General features: G+C 37.1%; 1 protein-coding gene and 3 non-coding genes across 5 annotated transcripts in view; 1 reads left to right on the forward strand and 3 right to left on the reverse strand.

The window, feature by feature from the left end:
- kif26ba (kinesin family member 26Ba) overlaps positions 1–17,183 on the forward strand; it is a 104,731-nt gene that overhangs the window by 74,061 nt on the left and 13,487 nt on the right. For both annotated transcript variants that reach the window (XM_051868560.1, XM_051868559.1), the window contains exons 6-8: positions 10,913–11,125; positions 12,036–12,129; positions 15,622–15,884. In XM_051868560.1, coding sequence (XP_051724520.1) covers positions 10,913–11,125; positions 12,036–12,129; positions 15,622–15,884 — 570 coding nt within the window. The remainder of the gene's footprint in view (positions 1–10,912; positions 11,126–12,035; positions 12,130–15,621; positions 15,885–17,183) is intronic.
- trnal-uaa (transfer RNA leucine (anticodon UAA)) lies at positions 640–722 on the reverse strand. Its single transcript has one exon. It is a non-coding gene; the product is annotated as a tRNA-Leu (tRNA).
- trnal-uaa (transfer RNA leucine (anticodon UAA)) lies at positions 2,583–2,665 on the reverse strand. Its single transcript has one exon. It is a non-coding gene; the product is annotated as a tRNA-Leu (tRNA).
- On the reverse strand, positions 3,178–3,260 carry trnal-uaa (transfer RNA leucine (anticodon UAA)). Its single transcript has one exon. It is a non-coding gene; the product is annotated as a tRNA-Leu (tRNA).

Here is a 17,183-nt window from a genome sequence, read left to right on the forward strand (position 1 = left end):
CTGTCCGAATCGGGAATGTCAGTGTTTTTCTATTCTACCACCCCTTTGTAAAATCTCCAGCCAAATTACCTACAGTTTTTTTGACAAACACCAAGGTTGTAATCGCCGAATCCACATATCTGAATTTACAAGAAGAGATCAATTTAAAATTCATTGTTAAAATCCTTTTTGACCACTGCGGAGCACCGTACGTTAACTGGAAGGTATTTTCAAGAACAATATTTTATCACCTCAGGGAGTGGGAGCTGTTAAAAACCAAAAACAGAGAAAAAAAGCTTGTAAATGTTTGAAATTAGCTGTTATTTTGGCAGCAAATGGTATGCAATACAATTTTAAAATATGTATTATAAAATTTTATTAATTTGGTTATTCATATAAATGTACAATTATATTAACTTGGTTTATATTTTTAATTATAATTTTTATTGTTTTATTACATATATACGCACAACTCGCTCCTCCACCGTAAATAAATCGCCATCTGAATGCATGAGTTTTATCACTGTTGCGCCATACAAATTTACTTTTACAGATGTCCACATGAGAAACAATTCTTGTCCGAATCGGGTTTAAAACAGCAATAGTAGAGTTCTTTTATTACAGTTTATAGATTCTACAGAATAGAAATCATTGCTTCTTTACCAGGAGTGGGGTTTGAACCCACGAGGACATTTGTCCATTGGATCTTAAGTCCAACGCCTTAACCACTCGGCCATCCTGGTGACTTCTGTTTGATTTGATGTGATATTTTCAGACTCTACCTGAAAGAAACACAGAGCCCTCATTTGTCTCCTGCACTGCTGTGTAAGTTCTGATGAGATGGGCAGGACATGGGTGTTCAGGCTGGATTGATTGAACGTGATGGTGTCTAGTCTTCTTTTGTATCTTGCTCAGAGCTCAAAGGTGAGCTTGTTAACTGAAAACAAAGGGCCAAGGACATAATCAAATGTGAGGCAAAACAGACACATTTTAATATTATTAAATGAGAAAATTTGTGTCAACTATTTCTTTAATATCAGGTGTAAACTGGGCCCAAATGATGATACAGTAAATTGTGAACTGAACAAAATAAAAGTGCCTTCAGTCTAAATTTTGTGACAAAGGCATCAGAAAACAGAGCTGGCTGTAAGCATCAGATCTTTGCTTTGTCAGCATGTGACAACATATTGGGCGGATGTGAGAGAGTTTTGCCTGCAGAATGTATGCAGATATCACAGGTGAAAGTGTTGTGCTGCAGGAGCAGTTTAAGATGAATGAACGCAAAAGAATGTAGACCTTTGATCTGACATTATATATTATTGTGTGTTCTTCTCATCTGACCCGGCAGGTCCACAAGACTATTGTTAGTTAGTTAGTAGTCATTTAGCAGGTACTTTCCTACCTAAAGGAATATAATATAATGATCCTAAATGTGAACTACAACATTTTCTGAAATAAAATAGGATAAAATCCATAGAATTCAAGATCATGTGCGATTGCATGTGTGTTTTATAAGTGAGGCCCCAGGACTATAACAAGCATCCTTCAAATTACTACGCAGTACACAGGCTAGATATTCAATTGGTAGCTTAGTTACCAAAACTCAATATAGTGAAGAAGTTAATTTGCTTTAGTGTTGGCCTCATCTGTTCATCAGACAATAATTGAACAATGCTGTTTTAAAATTTCTTTTGTATTGATATACAGAAGACAATTCTAATAACTTCAAGTTATGATTATTTTTATTTATTAAATGATGACTCTTCAAATGCGTTGTAGACCCTATTCTTCATTATTTTTATAGATATCATTTGCAATTATGTTACCAGGAATGGGGTTTGAACCCCTGAGGACATTTGTCCACTGGATCATAAGTCCAACACCTTAACCACTTGGCCACCCTGGTTGCATTGTAATGCTCAAAACCCCTTTGTTTTTCTTACAGGTACTACAGAACCACTTGTTATTAACACAACCACATTACTATATTCTATTTAAAGTGCACATTGATCTACCAGTTGTCCATTGGATCTTAAGCCCAATGCCTTAACCACTCGGCCATCCTGGTCACTATGTGGCAATCACACTTTGGGCCTGTTTACACCTTGTCACTTCATGCGTCTTCTCTGATTGGATAGCTATCCGATCGTAAAAAGACCAGGTCTATATGCCCTCCAAAACGCATTCAAGACAGATTTAAATCCCATGGCTCAAACCACTTTAGGAGGTGGTCTGGGATGCATTCCAGTCAAAACTGAACAAGTCTAACTGCATCTGGTTGTTGAAACCACATATGTAAATTTTACTCCTTCCAAAATTACAAAAAAAATAAACTTGTGAGAGCATGTTATAGGCTAAATAACATGATATAGCCAGATATGACAGTGGTACTGCATCACACATCGCAAGCCGACGCGCAAACTACTGCATGTGAAACTGAAAGTAAGCCGCAGACGCTCAACACATAATTATCTTCATTAAAAGTAATGAGACTAAATGATCTTACCAGTGCTGTTGCCGTGTAATTTTGAAATTAGTTTGTTGGTAAGGCAATCACATACAGACACATTACTATATTCTAGTATATAAAGTTCACATTGGTCTACCAGGAGTGGGGTTCGAACCCACGAGGACAGTCGTCCATTGGATCTTAAGTCCAACGCCTTAACCACTCGGCCATCCTGGTCGCTTTGTAATGCTTTCACTGAGAAACCAATTTGTTAGTAACACAATCACATACAGATGAATTACTATATTATATTTAAAATGGGGTTCAAACCCATGAGGACATTTGTCCATTGCAACACCTTAACCACCCAGCCATTCTGGTTACTTTAGCTGTGTCCCAATTCAGGGGCTGCACACTTCGGAGTGCATGAAAGGGGTGGGGCTTTTGAGTGGAAGGTTGCCAGGTCTGCGCAGCAAAACCATCCCAAAAGTAGCGTAATCACAGCACAAGTGTAAAAGTATCCCAATCCCAGACGTGGCAACAATGAACCGAGCGTCGTCACATGGCTAGCGGCTGTGTGACAGACAGCTGACAGTTGACATTTGTGTATGCATTTTAAAGTTTGATGACTTTCTATTGGGTTTTGACACAGCTTTTGTGATACTTGCACTTTGAGAAACCAGTTTGTTGGTAAGGCAATCACCTACAGACACATTACTATATTTTAGTATATAAAGTGCACTTTGGTCTACCAGGAGTGGGGTTCGAACCCACGAGGACATTCATCCATTGGATCTTAAGTCCAACGCCTTAACCACTCGGCCATCCTGGTCTCTTTGTAACATTTATGCTGAGAAACCAGTTTGCAATCACATATAGATGAATTACTATATTCTATTTAAAATAGTGTTCGAACCCACGAGGACATTTGTCCATTGCAACAGCTTAACCACTCGGCCATCCTGGTTACTTTATGATGCTTGCACTTTGAGAAACCAGTTTGTTAGTAATGCAATCACATGCAGATGCATTACTATATTCTATTTAAAAAACACATTGGTCTACTTTAATCACTCAGCCATCCTGGTTGTGATGTTAGGTTTTTCCTAGCCATGTTTCAGTTGGCTGATCCTGCTAGTCTCATCTGTACTCTGAAAACCAGAAACCCAGAACTCACTGAAAACTGAAAACCATTCAGTTGAATCACTAGTAAACCAGCATCATTATACACTGCAAAAGCAATTTCAGTACCCTCAACCAAACATAATGGAAAGTCTTCAGCCTCCTGTCACTCTGTCCTGTCTTAACGGCCGCATTCCTTTATCAATTTACATGCTCAGTCAGCACACCGTTCGCATCAATGATTTCTCTGTCAGTTTGTTGTTTTTCTATTTGAAACCACCCTAGTAAGCTCTTGCACGGAAAGAATCCGTCAAACGCATGCACTGGTACGAGCGCTGACAATGGAGAAGCCCCGCATGGTGAAAGTTGATCCTGATCTTCAGCGCATCGCAGGGAAACCAGCATATCTGGCATTCCTCTCAGACATAAAAGGATGGGGGATATTCATCTGTGTTTGGACTCAGTCTGTGCCGATTTGGGTCTCGATATCTAGTGCTGGCACCTCCCAAATAATCTCAGAAGCGATAATATGGTTGTGGGTTTTTCGAATGCGTCTTCTGTTAAGCAAAATGATGACTTTTGGAAGCAGATTTTGAGAGGTGCATAATGAATCACAAGGTGGGTTGTTATTGAGAACTTTTGGTGAGTTCACACAGTCATCTTTATTGGAACAGCTTGAGTTCATCTGTAAATAACACCCACATTTAGGCTGCATGTTGTGCTGGCAAACTAAAAATGAACGATTCTCCAGCCGACCGGAACATAAGCAGGATGGTGGGCAATGCAAATTCTGGCATTTACAGCTGAAAAATGTCACCTTTCTCAAGGGACAAGGCTGCAACAGTGGCCTTTGGATATAAGAACATTGTGAGATAAGATATTGATGGGTGTAGCTGCTCTATACGGCTGCTTTTGTGACACCCACAAGTGATCGGCTTTGAGATAGAGATGACAGAGACAGATTTATCATTCATTTTTGCTCTGAATAGAACTAATTAAAAACACTATCTAAAAATGTGCAAATTTATATGTGACATTGTTCTACCACGATGATGTGAATATTCACAGCGATCATGATTTGCACCATCAGGGATGTGGCTCCCAGAGTGAGTTTTATGATAGTGTGATGAGATTAAATACCAAAGGCATCTCCATTATCTGCCTAATGATAAAGCAATTAGTGGTGAACTTTCAAACACATCTAGAAGCTCCTGAGCAAATTTGTACATGTACCCATCAAATAGAACAGAACAAAGCTGTCAATTTTAAATCTCCCTTTTCTTAACTCCTGTTTTTTCATCATTGAGACTCTCCATTTAATATTCCATCTACTCTAGAATGATTCTGGTGGTTTATAGGAATCCTGTGAGTTTGGCAGATTCATCAATCACCCGGCCAGTGTATATGACTTGAAAAAATTACATTCAGTGGCTAATTACATTTTTAACAGCGCTTTTCTAAAATTGAGGTGTTAAAGAAAACACCTTACGGGCATCGTGGAGAGAGCAGAGCACATGGGAATTCAATAGTCTGAAATATTCATTCCGATATGCTTGTGAAAATTTGACTATATAAAACAGAACATCAGTTTACACTGCAAGAAGATGTCTAAGATGAAATGTCTTTTTAATTAAGCTTTGTAGACCCTGCCTGAAAGACAACAGATTACAGAGTGATATAAAGACTTGTTCTGCTGTTATCTATCTATTGTAACGGACATATCAACTTCAGGCTTATTGATTCTATAGAGTAATCCGAGAGGAGATCTCAGCCCACTATAAAATATGAATCTTGCTTTCTCTGTTTGGCTACAAGCACATATAAGTAGCTGGATAAGATCTATGCATCCTGAGTTTATACTTCAAATGCCACAATATAAATCAAATCAATCGTTGAAATGAAAAGTGTTCAAATGACATTTCACTGTGGCATTTTTTTTTTAAAAAACTCTCCTGTAAATATCAGGGAATAAAGCATAGCATATGCAGAAACAAAATGAATATAACAAGCAATGAACTCTAGCCTACAAGCCTCCGAAGGACTGGGCGAAGAAGGCCCAGCCTCATTAGGATGGAGCCTTTCGTTTGAGAAGCACATGAACCGTTCTGATTCATTCAGTTGTATGGATTCCGTATGACTGATTCAAAGATGTAACTTGTCTTTTAGAACTGCTCGCTCATAAGAATCTGATCAGGATACTCTGATCGCGCTGTATGTTTTTGATTCACTAAAAAGAACCGGCTCCTAATTTGTTCGTTAATCTGACTACACTGGTCGCACCTAATGTTTTTGATTCACTAAAAAGAACCAGTCATTTGTTTGTGAATAAGACTAAACTTGTTTCGTTGTATGTTTGTTTATGCACGCATATGCCATGGGGACAACTGGAAAGGAGTTTTTTTTGTCCTTGTTTTGGTGCACGGTATTTATAGCTTCTTCATATTCAATACAGACTTCAAACCAACTTTAAAGGGTTAGTTCACCCAAAAATGAAAATTCTGTCATTAATTACTCACCCTCATGTCGTTCCACACCTGTGGGCAGGAACACACCAAGCCGATGGTTGGCTGTCGGATTTTTTTTTGTTTGTCGGCCGACTGAGTTTTCTCAGCGTGTTCTGCACCGTCGGCTGAAGTTGGTCCCCGTTGGCTTTTTTTCGGCCGATTCGACATGTTGAATCTGCGTTGGAGATCGTCAGCCAGTCGGGCCATCTGATCATTCTATTGGCTTTTCAGCTGCTGCCACCTGCTGGTACGGAAAGGCATTTCATCTTACGCAGGTGCAGAACGGACGTGCTACTTGGATGTCGGCTGTCAGTTTGGTGTGTCAGGGCAACTTTGGACCCAGACGCTGCCGACGCGAGCCAACCCTGCAGTCTGCTTTCGTCGCCACTAGTTTGTCGGCGTCGACTTGGTGTGTTCCTGCCTTAAGACCTTCGTTCATCTTCGGAACACAAATTAAGATATTTTTGATAAAATCCAATTGCTCAGTGAGGCCTCCATTGCCAGCAAGATAATGAGCACTTTCAGATGCCCAGAAAACTACTAAAGACGTATTTAAAACAGTCCATGTAACTACAATGGTTCAACCTTAATATTATAAAGCAACGAGAATACGTTTTGTGTGCCAAAGAAACAACGACAATAAAAAAATAATGACTGTTCAACAATATCTAGTGATGGCCGATTTCAAAACACTGCTTCATGAAGCTTTGAAGCTTTACGAATTTTTTGTTTTGAATTAGCGGTTCGGAGCACCAAAGTCACGTGATTTCAGTAAACGAGGCTTTGTTATGTCATAAGTGTTTCGAAGATTTCAATAGTTCACATGACTTTGGCAGTTTGATACGCGATCTGAACCACTGATTCGAAACAAAAGATTTGTAAATCTTCGAAGCTTCATGAAGCAGTATTTTGAAATCAGCCATCACTAGATATTGTTATACTGTTACATATATGCACTAAAATCACCTTGTAATCATCTGCTTAAAGGTAATAGCAAAGATTGTCAATGAAAGTGAAGTTAGATTTGAGAAAAGCTCTTGTATTATTTGTTTTCCTAGGCTATGATTTGGTAGTTTGTCATTTTATGCAGTGTCCAAATACGTTTTAGGGAAATTGTATATTATTTAGGGATCCATAAAATTAGCTCTGAATGAACTTACATCAATTAATTTGTGTTTAATGCAAAATAACTATATGTGTGTGTATATATGTATATATACAAAAGCAACTATTATACACATCATCTTTGAGGTTTCAGAAATACTATAAAAAGTAAAACATAAAATAAATGTGAATCTAAATGTTTTGATGTAATGCTGAGAACTAGTAGCAATGTGGGCATCACTGAGTGAGTATGTGGGTTTGGCTGCTGTTCCAGTGTTCTTAAAGACCTTTAATAACCCAGAGGAGAGCATCTCCTTTAATTAGTCGTGCTGCTCTATCCAAACTGCTCTCACCCACAAAAGCCATGAGAGATCATAGGGAGACCACCTCCTCCACCATCCTGCTGCATATGCTGGCTAATGAGCCCCCCTACCGGGATCTTATCCCTGCTTCTGAAAATCAGAGGCTCAATGCATGCAATGGGTTGCAAATCACCAAACAGAATTTGTGGTAATGTGCATAGAGATGCTGGACGTAACTAAACAAACCTGGAAGGATTGGTTATATGAAACAGAAAAAGACATGACTCTTTGTAGTTCAGGGACTGTGGGTGTAAAAGAGGGTTTCATTAAATTCTGTCTGCCAGCACGTTATTAGATCCAAAGCTATTGGTTGAGACTTATCACTGTGGCTCAGAGAGGAGCTTTACCTCAAAAGTAGACGCCATAAACTTGTATAGATAAGTCGTACTGTACCTACAGCTCCTGATGCTGCCACACCTCTGGTGGATTAGGGGGATGTACAGACACCAGTGCATGAAATGACAGTATCATTACAGCGTCAAAGGTCAGCTGCATTCCTTTTTTCCCAGACTACAAAAGAGCTGTCTTGATTTGTGCACACATATTCAGCAGGTTAGCAGAGAAGTGTCGTGTGTGATGTGTTTTCAACAATGCACCTCATGCATAATTCAGGTGGAATATGCAAAAACTGCAGGCAGGATTCTTTTTGCTATTAAATAACACCAGGATGAAATATTTAACACACCGTAATGACATTTCTGGACGTCTGTTCCCAGGAAAGGCAAAAAGATGTACAGTTTTTGTTCTTTCTAGTTTCCTGCTTCTCTGATTTTTTCCTTAAAGAAATGACCCTAGCAATCTCATGCAACTCCTTTAAAGTTTTAGAAGAAATCTTAGCTGTGCTCAGATTTGCCAAGATACCAAAGTTTGGAATCAAAAGTCAGATTTTTCAGTATGAACATTTGCAACAAATTCTTTCAAAATCCAAATTTGTTTAATTTTATTATTATTAATGTAATCTATTTTCAATCAAAATGTATCTTTTTTTTTCTGTTTATTTCTACTAAGGAATATGATGTTTAAACGAGATTGTTGAAATTTAAATGACTCTCATTTATTTTCGCACATTAAAGGGTTAATTCACCCAAAAATTACATTTCTGTCATTTATTACTCACCCTCATGTCGTTCCACACCCGTAAGACCTTCGTTCATCTTCAGAACACAAATTAAGATATTTTTGTTGAAATCCGATGGCTCAGTGAGGCCTGCATTGACAGCAATGACATTTCCTCTCTCAAGATCCATTAATGTACTAAAAACATATTTAAATCAGTTCATGTGAGTACGGTGGTTCAATATTAATATTATAAAGTGACAAGAATATTTTTGGTGCGCCAAAAAAACAAAATAACGACTTATATAGTGATGGCCGAGTTCAAAACACTGCTTCATGATGCTTCGGAGCATTATGAATCTTTTGTGTCAAATCAGCGGTTTGGAGCGCCAAAGTGACTTATTCTCGTCGCTTTATAATATTAATATTGAACCACTATACTCACATGAACTGATTTAAATAAGTTTTTAGTACATTAATGGATCTTGAGAGAGGAAATGTCATTGCTGGCTATGTAGGCCTCACCGAGCCATCGGATTTCAACAAAAATATCTTAATTTGCGTTCCGAAGATAAATGAAGGTCTTATGGGTGTGGAACGGCATGAGGGTGAGTAATAAATGACATTATTTTCATTTTTGGGTGAACTAACCCTTTAATAGCTTCTGTCATAAAAGTCTCTTCGGCACTGTTTTGTTCTGTTTTCTTAAAAAGGCATAAGAATTGGAAAATAGTCATGTATTGATCTCAGTGGAATCCACTTAAACTATTATAGGATTATTTTTCCTTTCCAGAGGCAATAACAGGAAATCACCTCTACATATAGTTTTATGATGGCTCTCAAATCTATTATTGATCCTTAAATTAGAAAAAATAAGTCTTGAGAGATGCTAGTTCTTATTGTCTCAGTGCACTAAAACAATCATCCAAAGTCAAACCAATAAGTACAATGCCTAAGAACAAATAGATGCCTGAATGACTCCGATACTCTAGAGAAGCAATTTTCTCCTGCATTATCAAAATGTCTATCAATGTAGTGATGATGGTATTATAGTTGCTAATCCATATGGCGTCGAGATTGGATTTCTACAGTAATTATGTCTGCTGCTTTGAATTCGGCTTTGCGTTGAGAAGACAAAATTAACTGCTGTGCTGATCTAGGGTCAGAAAAGTCTGTTGTTTAAATATGTGCTTAACTTGAAATTTAATCTTGAATGCTTTGATTTCAATAATTATATTTCACAGCATGACAGATGTTATAACTGCCCCTTGGGCTGCTCCATTACCACAATTCTATAACAAGAAAAGAGAAAACTGCGTATTAGTCACAGATTATAGAGAACCAGGGAGCATTTCCTTTTGGGAGGCATTTATAATGATGCATTCAATAGGTCAGCTGTTTGTTTAGCATAGTGAATATGCAGTCCAGTTATTTGAAGGTATTTCAACTGTAAAAAAGAATTGTTGGTTTAACTTAAAAAGGTACTGGGTTGCCTTAAAATTTTGAGTTCGTTGAAATTAAAAATTTGAGTTAATACAATGAAGGTGATTGATTTAATCAACAGAAACTCAAAATATTATGTTATCTGGACCACATTAATTATCAATTATCAATAATTATCAATTATTATAAGTTGATTTGACAAAAGAAAAAATGTCATGAAAATAATTTAAACTAAGAACAAGTCTAAAACTAACATTTAAAGGTTCAGCTACAGATCAGATTTGGTGCAATCCGTTTGTCCAGATATATAATTTCACTGAACTTTACACAACACTTTGTTTGTAGACACTGCACATTGTATTCAGATTCAGTCTTTATTAATAATTTATTAGAGAAACTTAGAGTAAATATAAGTTTCCAAAACTAAACTTCAGCTAAAGTTACTTGGCATACTCTTTCCTTAGTCTTGCAACTGCATTTCGTAGCATTATTGAGATTTAATGTTTGCCTCCTGTCTCCACACATTTGACTGTAAAATATTAAAGCGTTATGAATAACTCTCTAAGTATCACACTGCACACACTTCAGTCAAAAACACGAGTAATGGTAAACATGTTCAAGTTTGAGGGTTTATAGTCACAAAAAGTAGTTCAAAACCACTTGAAAAAGCAAGTGCTCTTATAGGAGGTGTTCGGAAAGGAGATGCGAACTTTCCTCAATCTGTCAACCTTTAACAGAGCTGTAAACCTACTTTAATAGCTTGTTCTCCCTCAAGCAGAATGTTTTGTTCTCAAAAACATTGGTTTATGTTGTTATTCACAGATAGGTTGCTGCTTTGAAACATGACAATTTGATATGCATTACTGAGCAGATGCTGTTGTGTTTCTGTGCAGGTGAAAGTGATGGTACGCGTATGTCCTTCATCGCCCACCAGCGAGGCAGAGTCCAGCTCTTTCCTGAAGGTCGATTCTCGTAAGAAGCAAGTGACCATCATGGACCCAGCGGCTAATTCTCAGCAGAATCAAACTCAGAAACGCGGCACCTCCAACCAGGCTCCTCCAAAGATGTTTGCATTTGATGCAGCCTTCTCACATGATGCCTCTCAGGTGAGAGATTGGTACTAGTTTTGAAGTTTGTGCTTACCATTAAACATGCAGTGTGTAATTTCAACCACAAGTGGCAGAATTGCAAAATAATTGCCTTCTTATACAAAGCAACAGTATGTTCTTAATACAGGGAATAACCTTGTAGAGCAAATATAAAGGTTCTTTATTGGCATTGATGGCTCCATGAAGAACCTTTAACATCCATAGAACCTTTCCACTGCACAAAAGGTTCTTCAGATTATTAAATGTTCTTCAAACTAAGAACTGTTCACTGAAAGGTTCTTCGGGGAACCAAAAATAGTTCTTCTATGGCATCGCTGCAAAAACACCATTTTAGAACCATTATTTTTAATAGTGATTAAGGTTCAAGACAAAATGGCAGTTGCTTATATGTCACCCCTCCTGGGATTTTTAATCTATAAGGTTACCAACCCAGATCTTTAACCTACTGGGTAGTTGATAAAATCATGGACAAGTAATCGCTGCTATCTAGAACGTCTCTTGCACACACTAAAAGAAAAATCTTACTTTTTACAAGTGTTTTTTGTCTTATTGTTAAGATAAAATATGTAAAAAATCCTTAAAACAACTTTTAGTTTATATTAACAGCACACACCCTTATCCAAAGTGACTTACAGTTTAATTGAGAAGCAAAAAATAAATATTAAGTGAAAAATATACTGTACATTTTCTGAAAACAAGTCCTAATATGTTATGTTGTGCTGCTTCTAAAGTAAATTTGTATTGTTTAAATATTTTTAGATTTTTTTTTTATTGAAAACAAGTAAAAAAAAAAAAAAAGACATTCAAATACCTTAATTTAATTTAAATCATGCAAATTCAGTTTTTTATTCAGTTGTTTATTTCTGCAGAGCATGAATTTGATTGGCTGTTCTCTGTTTCCTGGCAGGCAGAGGTTTGTGCAGGAACTGTGGCTGAAGTCATCCAGTCTGTAGTTAATGGAGCAGATGGCTGTGTGTTTTGCTTTGGACACTCCAAACTAGGTAAGAGACAAATGGCTGTGACCGAAAAAACACAACTTACTAAGAATATACATTCAGTGTCTGTCTAATATATGAGCCTATCACGAAGTGCCTCCATTGGCCCTTTCTAATATCTTGTAAGTGCCTTTTCAGGCAGACATCTTTCATGTCTTTGTAATGAATGTCAGAGCCTTAATACATCCTGTAATGTTTCCATCCCTCGTATGTGTTTTATGTTCAGTAAATAACCATCCCCCGTCATTCCCAACACCTCAACCGTTTACATCCTGTGAATTAGATGGAATTAGTTTCATAGCACGGCATGGCAGGCTACAAGATGATCTCACCCTGCTTTGCTGTCATTGTCCATTGTTGTTTCTGGAAGATTAGTGTAAAATTTAACCAGCCGTTTGCTTGGAAAACAATGGGAAAATGCTACTGCGGTTGCTGGTCAGTGATTTGATGACAGTGTGCAATTCCTCAGATTCCTCGTTTCCATTAACCTTTACTTGAAAACCAAAGTCCGGCTCATACATCATTGGAAAAGCATTCTACTGTGATTTCATTGGTCAGACTCCCAAAGCTAATTAACTAGCTGTAATAACCGAGACACTGGCCTGTTAGTGCTTTGAAAGTAATCACCTTGGACATTTGGCTTTACAATGTGGCTGTATAAAACAAGAAACAAAAGAATCATGATGAACTTGTGCAGTGCAATGAGCCGACCCCTGGTTACTACTGGTGCTGTAGTGCATTAAAACCTATACAATCTTTTAAGATTTTTAACTGGCTTGAGCACACAGATTTGTTTTTTGCCTTCAAATCAACCAGAGAGAGAATTAATAACCATACATAATACTCCCTGACCTCTAGATCCTGTATGTCATGCTGGTTGTGAGGATGCACATGGCATCTGGAGAATATTAAAATACTCTAGCAGTGTTTTAAAATGTCCTGTCCTGAAACTGCTTGATCAGCCTGGAGGCTTATTTGTGCTTTATTGCAATAAGTCAGAATCCATAAAATTGAAGGACATGTTGAAGCCTATAATGGATTTGTGTGTGTAAAATTTTTAAGAGAGATGCTGTAGTAATTGAATCCCATAAGCTCTGCCTTCCAATCATGCCACTCTCTATCCAGTCTGATTGAATTACTGACTCTCAGCTCACCTGCTACAGAGCATCCATCTTATTTTCCGCTTGGAAGTAAAAGCCCAGCGACTTTAATTGATGTGAAAGACCATTTTCGACAGAGCAGGTTTGATATGCTACAATGCTTTACATAAAAATGTAAAATGTATTAAAACAAATACTCTAATAATAAAAATAAATATAAAGCACATCAATTATAAATAAATGTAACTGAGCTAATTCATGTTTTTTAATTTAAATAAATTATTTTACATCTACAATGAAATGTATGCACTTTTCTTTTTCTATTATCTGTTTTAATGGATTTTAATGCAGTGTAATCATGATGACAAATGATATGTTACCTAGGTGAACCGGTATAATGTCATTGTCATGTGTATGTTGTTTTTTGGTTTACGGTATGTTTACATGACAATGATTTAATAAAAAAAGGAAACGTTTTTCCTTTGCATTTCAAAACATTCCCCGCTCACACAGATCCGCAAAAAATACAAAAACGGTGTGTTCTGCTGCCAGGCCAGTAGTTGGCAATGCCATTTTGTAAAGAAACACTACGTGCCTATAAACTGAACATGTAATATGCATGTGCATGGCATCACAACCACCCATCCCCCCCACTGCCTGCCCACCAGCCAAAAACAAAACAAAACCAAAAAAAAAAAGAAGAAGCATGACCCAGTACAGTATCCAAGAACCATCGTTTGTTAATTGAAATAAAGCTGAAATAAAATGAAACAATAAAATATAAATATTGGATGAACCCAAACTTAAAAAACTTAAATATAATTAGAAATGTTATATTTAACTAAGGGGCCACTTAAACAACACTGTTTTTAACTAAAAACATAGGAGTTTTTCTGTGTTTTGGCCATTCATTTACAAGACAACGGCATTTTGGGGGCCTGAAAATGCAAGCTTTTGAAAATGAGTTTCAAAGTGCAAGTTTTTTTTTTTTTAAAACAGTACCATTATCATCTCTGTGTAAAATACAAAAAAGTGAAATTGTGAAAACGGTGACGTCATGCACATGCGTATTACGTGTTCAGTCTATAGGTGCATAGTTTTTCTTTACAAAGTCACATCTACTGGCCTGGCATGAATAATACAATGTTTTTAGTCGTTTCCATAGATCCATGTGAACGAGGATCAATTTGACAATGTTGTCATCTGTACGCAAAAAACACGAATGAAATACTTTTCCATTTTTAGTACATCACCGTTGTGTAAATGTACTCTTAAATTACTAAAATTGGGGGGAAAAAAGAAAGCTAAATACAAATATTTAAAAAAGCTAATAAAAATGACAAAAGCACATCACAAAACTACTAATACTTAAAGTAAAAGATCTGAATCTATATATATAGTTGAGATATGAGCAGCTCTCATTTAACAGTAGATCAAATCCATGAAGCACCTGCCACAATGGTATAACACCTCCTTAAAGTGTTAATTATTAGAATGATCATATATATATATCAGAAAGTATGAAAAATCTGCTCCATGTGCGTCATATTAAATCATGAATAAATCTATAATCGGCTGCATCTGCACCATTGCAAGACTGGCTTGTATTTATGAACATGTTTGAATCACTGTGAACCGTGCAAATGAGCATATTTGTCCTATTTCAGCAGACACTCGATCATCTCTGTTTCTGTTTCTCACTCTCTAACCCACCCAAACTAGAGGAATCCATCTTTTGAAGTTAAATCTGGTCTGAATGTGTGCTGTGACATATGGCTTTGTTTAGTGGCCCTTTTCATGTCAACAGCAGGGGTATTTATGCATGTGACTGTGTGGAGGGCAATGTCCAGAAATGAATCCAAGGAAGCTGCCAATCAACAGGCTGTTGTTCCGGTTCTGGTCCTGCGGGTGAACCTGCTTTTAATGCCCAGTGCTGCCCACATGGCGTATGTGCTTACTCAACCACACTACGACATATGGCAAATGTCAGCGTACTGTCAAACAAAGGGCTTTTCTGAAAATAAGAACCCATTTAAGGCAGACAAAACATTCTTGTGATTAGGCACGGTACATTTTCCGACTATATTTATAAGCACAATTACATTTATCTTGTCAATTTTCCAGCTGTAATGGATTTTTAATTGTATTGGAATGTGTTGGTGTAGCGTGTATGTGACATCTGTCACTGTGGTTTATGCCAGAGTGCTGGTATGGAAGCTAAATATCACATTAGAAAGTGTGAAATAGACCACACATATTGGTGTAATGCTCTTGAGGCCAAACAGACATCATGGCTTTTAGCACCTGACCTATTTCTACTGTACCGTTCCACTCTACACTTGCCAATCATTGTATGCAAAGCAATCCAAGGTCAACTTGATTCTTGGTCTTGTTGCAGGCAAATCCTACACTATGATTGGCAAGGACGATTCCATGCAGAGTTTCGGGATCATCCCGTGTGCCATCTCCTGGCTATTCAAATTGATCAACGAGTGCAAGGAAAAGACAGGCGCACGTTTCTCCGTACGAGTGTCGGCTGTGGAGGTCTGGGGAAAAGACGAGAACCTGAAAGATCTGTTGTCAGAGGTGGCGACAGGTAGTCTGCAGGACGGCCAGTCTCCAGGAGTCTACCTCTGCGAGGACCCCATCTGCGGGATGCAGGTAAAATAGTCTTTCTGATCATTAATGTTGTTCACGTTTCTTTAATTATACAGTATATTGTTCATGTAAGGGGTTATAATCACTGATTGATGCTAAAATACTGTGAAAAATAGATATTAAATAGATATTAATAGATATTAAAATTTTTGAATAAAATGCATTTTATTCAAATTTTATTTTGATGTAAATAACATAAGTAACATTAAAGGAGAAGTGTGTAATTTTTACAATGTTAAAATGTCTATTCCATTTTAATATGATTTCCGTAAAAAATGTAAAATCTTTGGCACTATGTCTCAACCAATGGTGTGGTTTTGGGGCCAGTTATTTTAGTATTATTTAGATACTATTATTGTATTTATAAATATTTTTATTTGGCTTTTATCTTTTATATTTTCATTTTAAATTTTTAGTCATTTTATGTGCTTTAGTCATTTTCATTAGTTTTAAAAAAAAAAAAAAATTTCTATAATTATTATTTTTTATTACTTATTTTGCTGTGTTCACGCCATGTTGTAATTACTGTAATTTCAAGATGACAACACGTGACGTTCTACTCAGAGCTGTTCATGTATGTCCTTGACTGGGAATTATGCATTTCTATTGCTATAATGCATAAATAAAGCTGCAGTGGTCAGGTGGTACAATGGTCACGTGGCACAAGTAGGAGCTCTCAGAAAATTCTCAGCTTGCAATTTGTAATTTCAAGCTCTACGAGGATGTGAACGAAGTTGAAATCTTGTAATTACGGGAATTACGACTTGGCATGAACACGTGAGCGGAGCGGTAATATTTCCTCTGGAACGGACAGCACCTTTATGAAGATTCCTCTTGAGAATATGTCAAATAAGCAATAAGGTTATGGAGTTCAAATATTAATTTAATGAAGTTGAGAACCGTATACATAAATGCACAGTAAACATCAAAGTTAAGAGAAGAAAGAGAAGAAAATGAAAGGGAGTGTGGAGAAACAAAGCAAAGATTAGTTTTGTGATATACTCACAGCAAAGTTTTTGTTGTTGTTCTTTGCTTAGGGGTAAGAAGCAGTTTAAAATAACTTTGCAGTGGTATAGCTTCTGTTAGGGAACATCCTGACGCCGCTCACACTGCCTTTTAGATGAATATGCAAATATGTGCTTCCTCTCAATAACAGCAGTAAAGAAAGCATCTGATCACAGTGATGTGAATATGTTTGCACAAGCTCTGTAATTCAGCACTATCCAGTCACGTCATGTTTATTTATACCACTTTATACCATGGTATGTCTGAATACTCGATTCAGATTGGCTGGAAAGTGTG

This window comes from Ctenopharyngodon idella, chromosome 17 (genome assembly GCF_019924925.1).
Source record: "Ctenopharyngodon idella isolate HZGC_01 chromosome 17, HZGC01, whole genome shotgun sequence".
Lineage (NCBI taxonomy): Eukaryota > Metazoa > Chordata > Actinopteri > Cypriniformes > Xenocyprididae > Ctenopharyngodon > Ctenopharyngodon idella.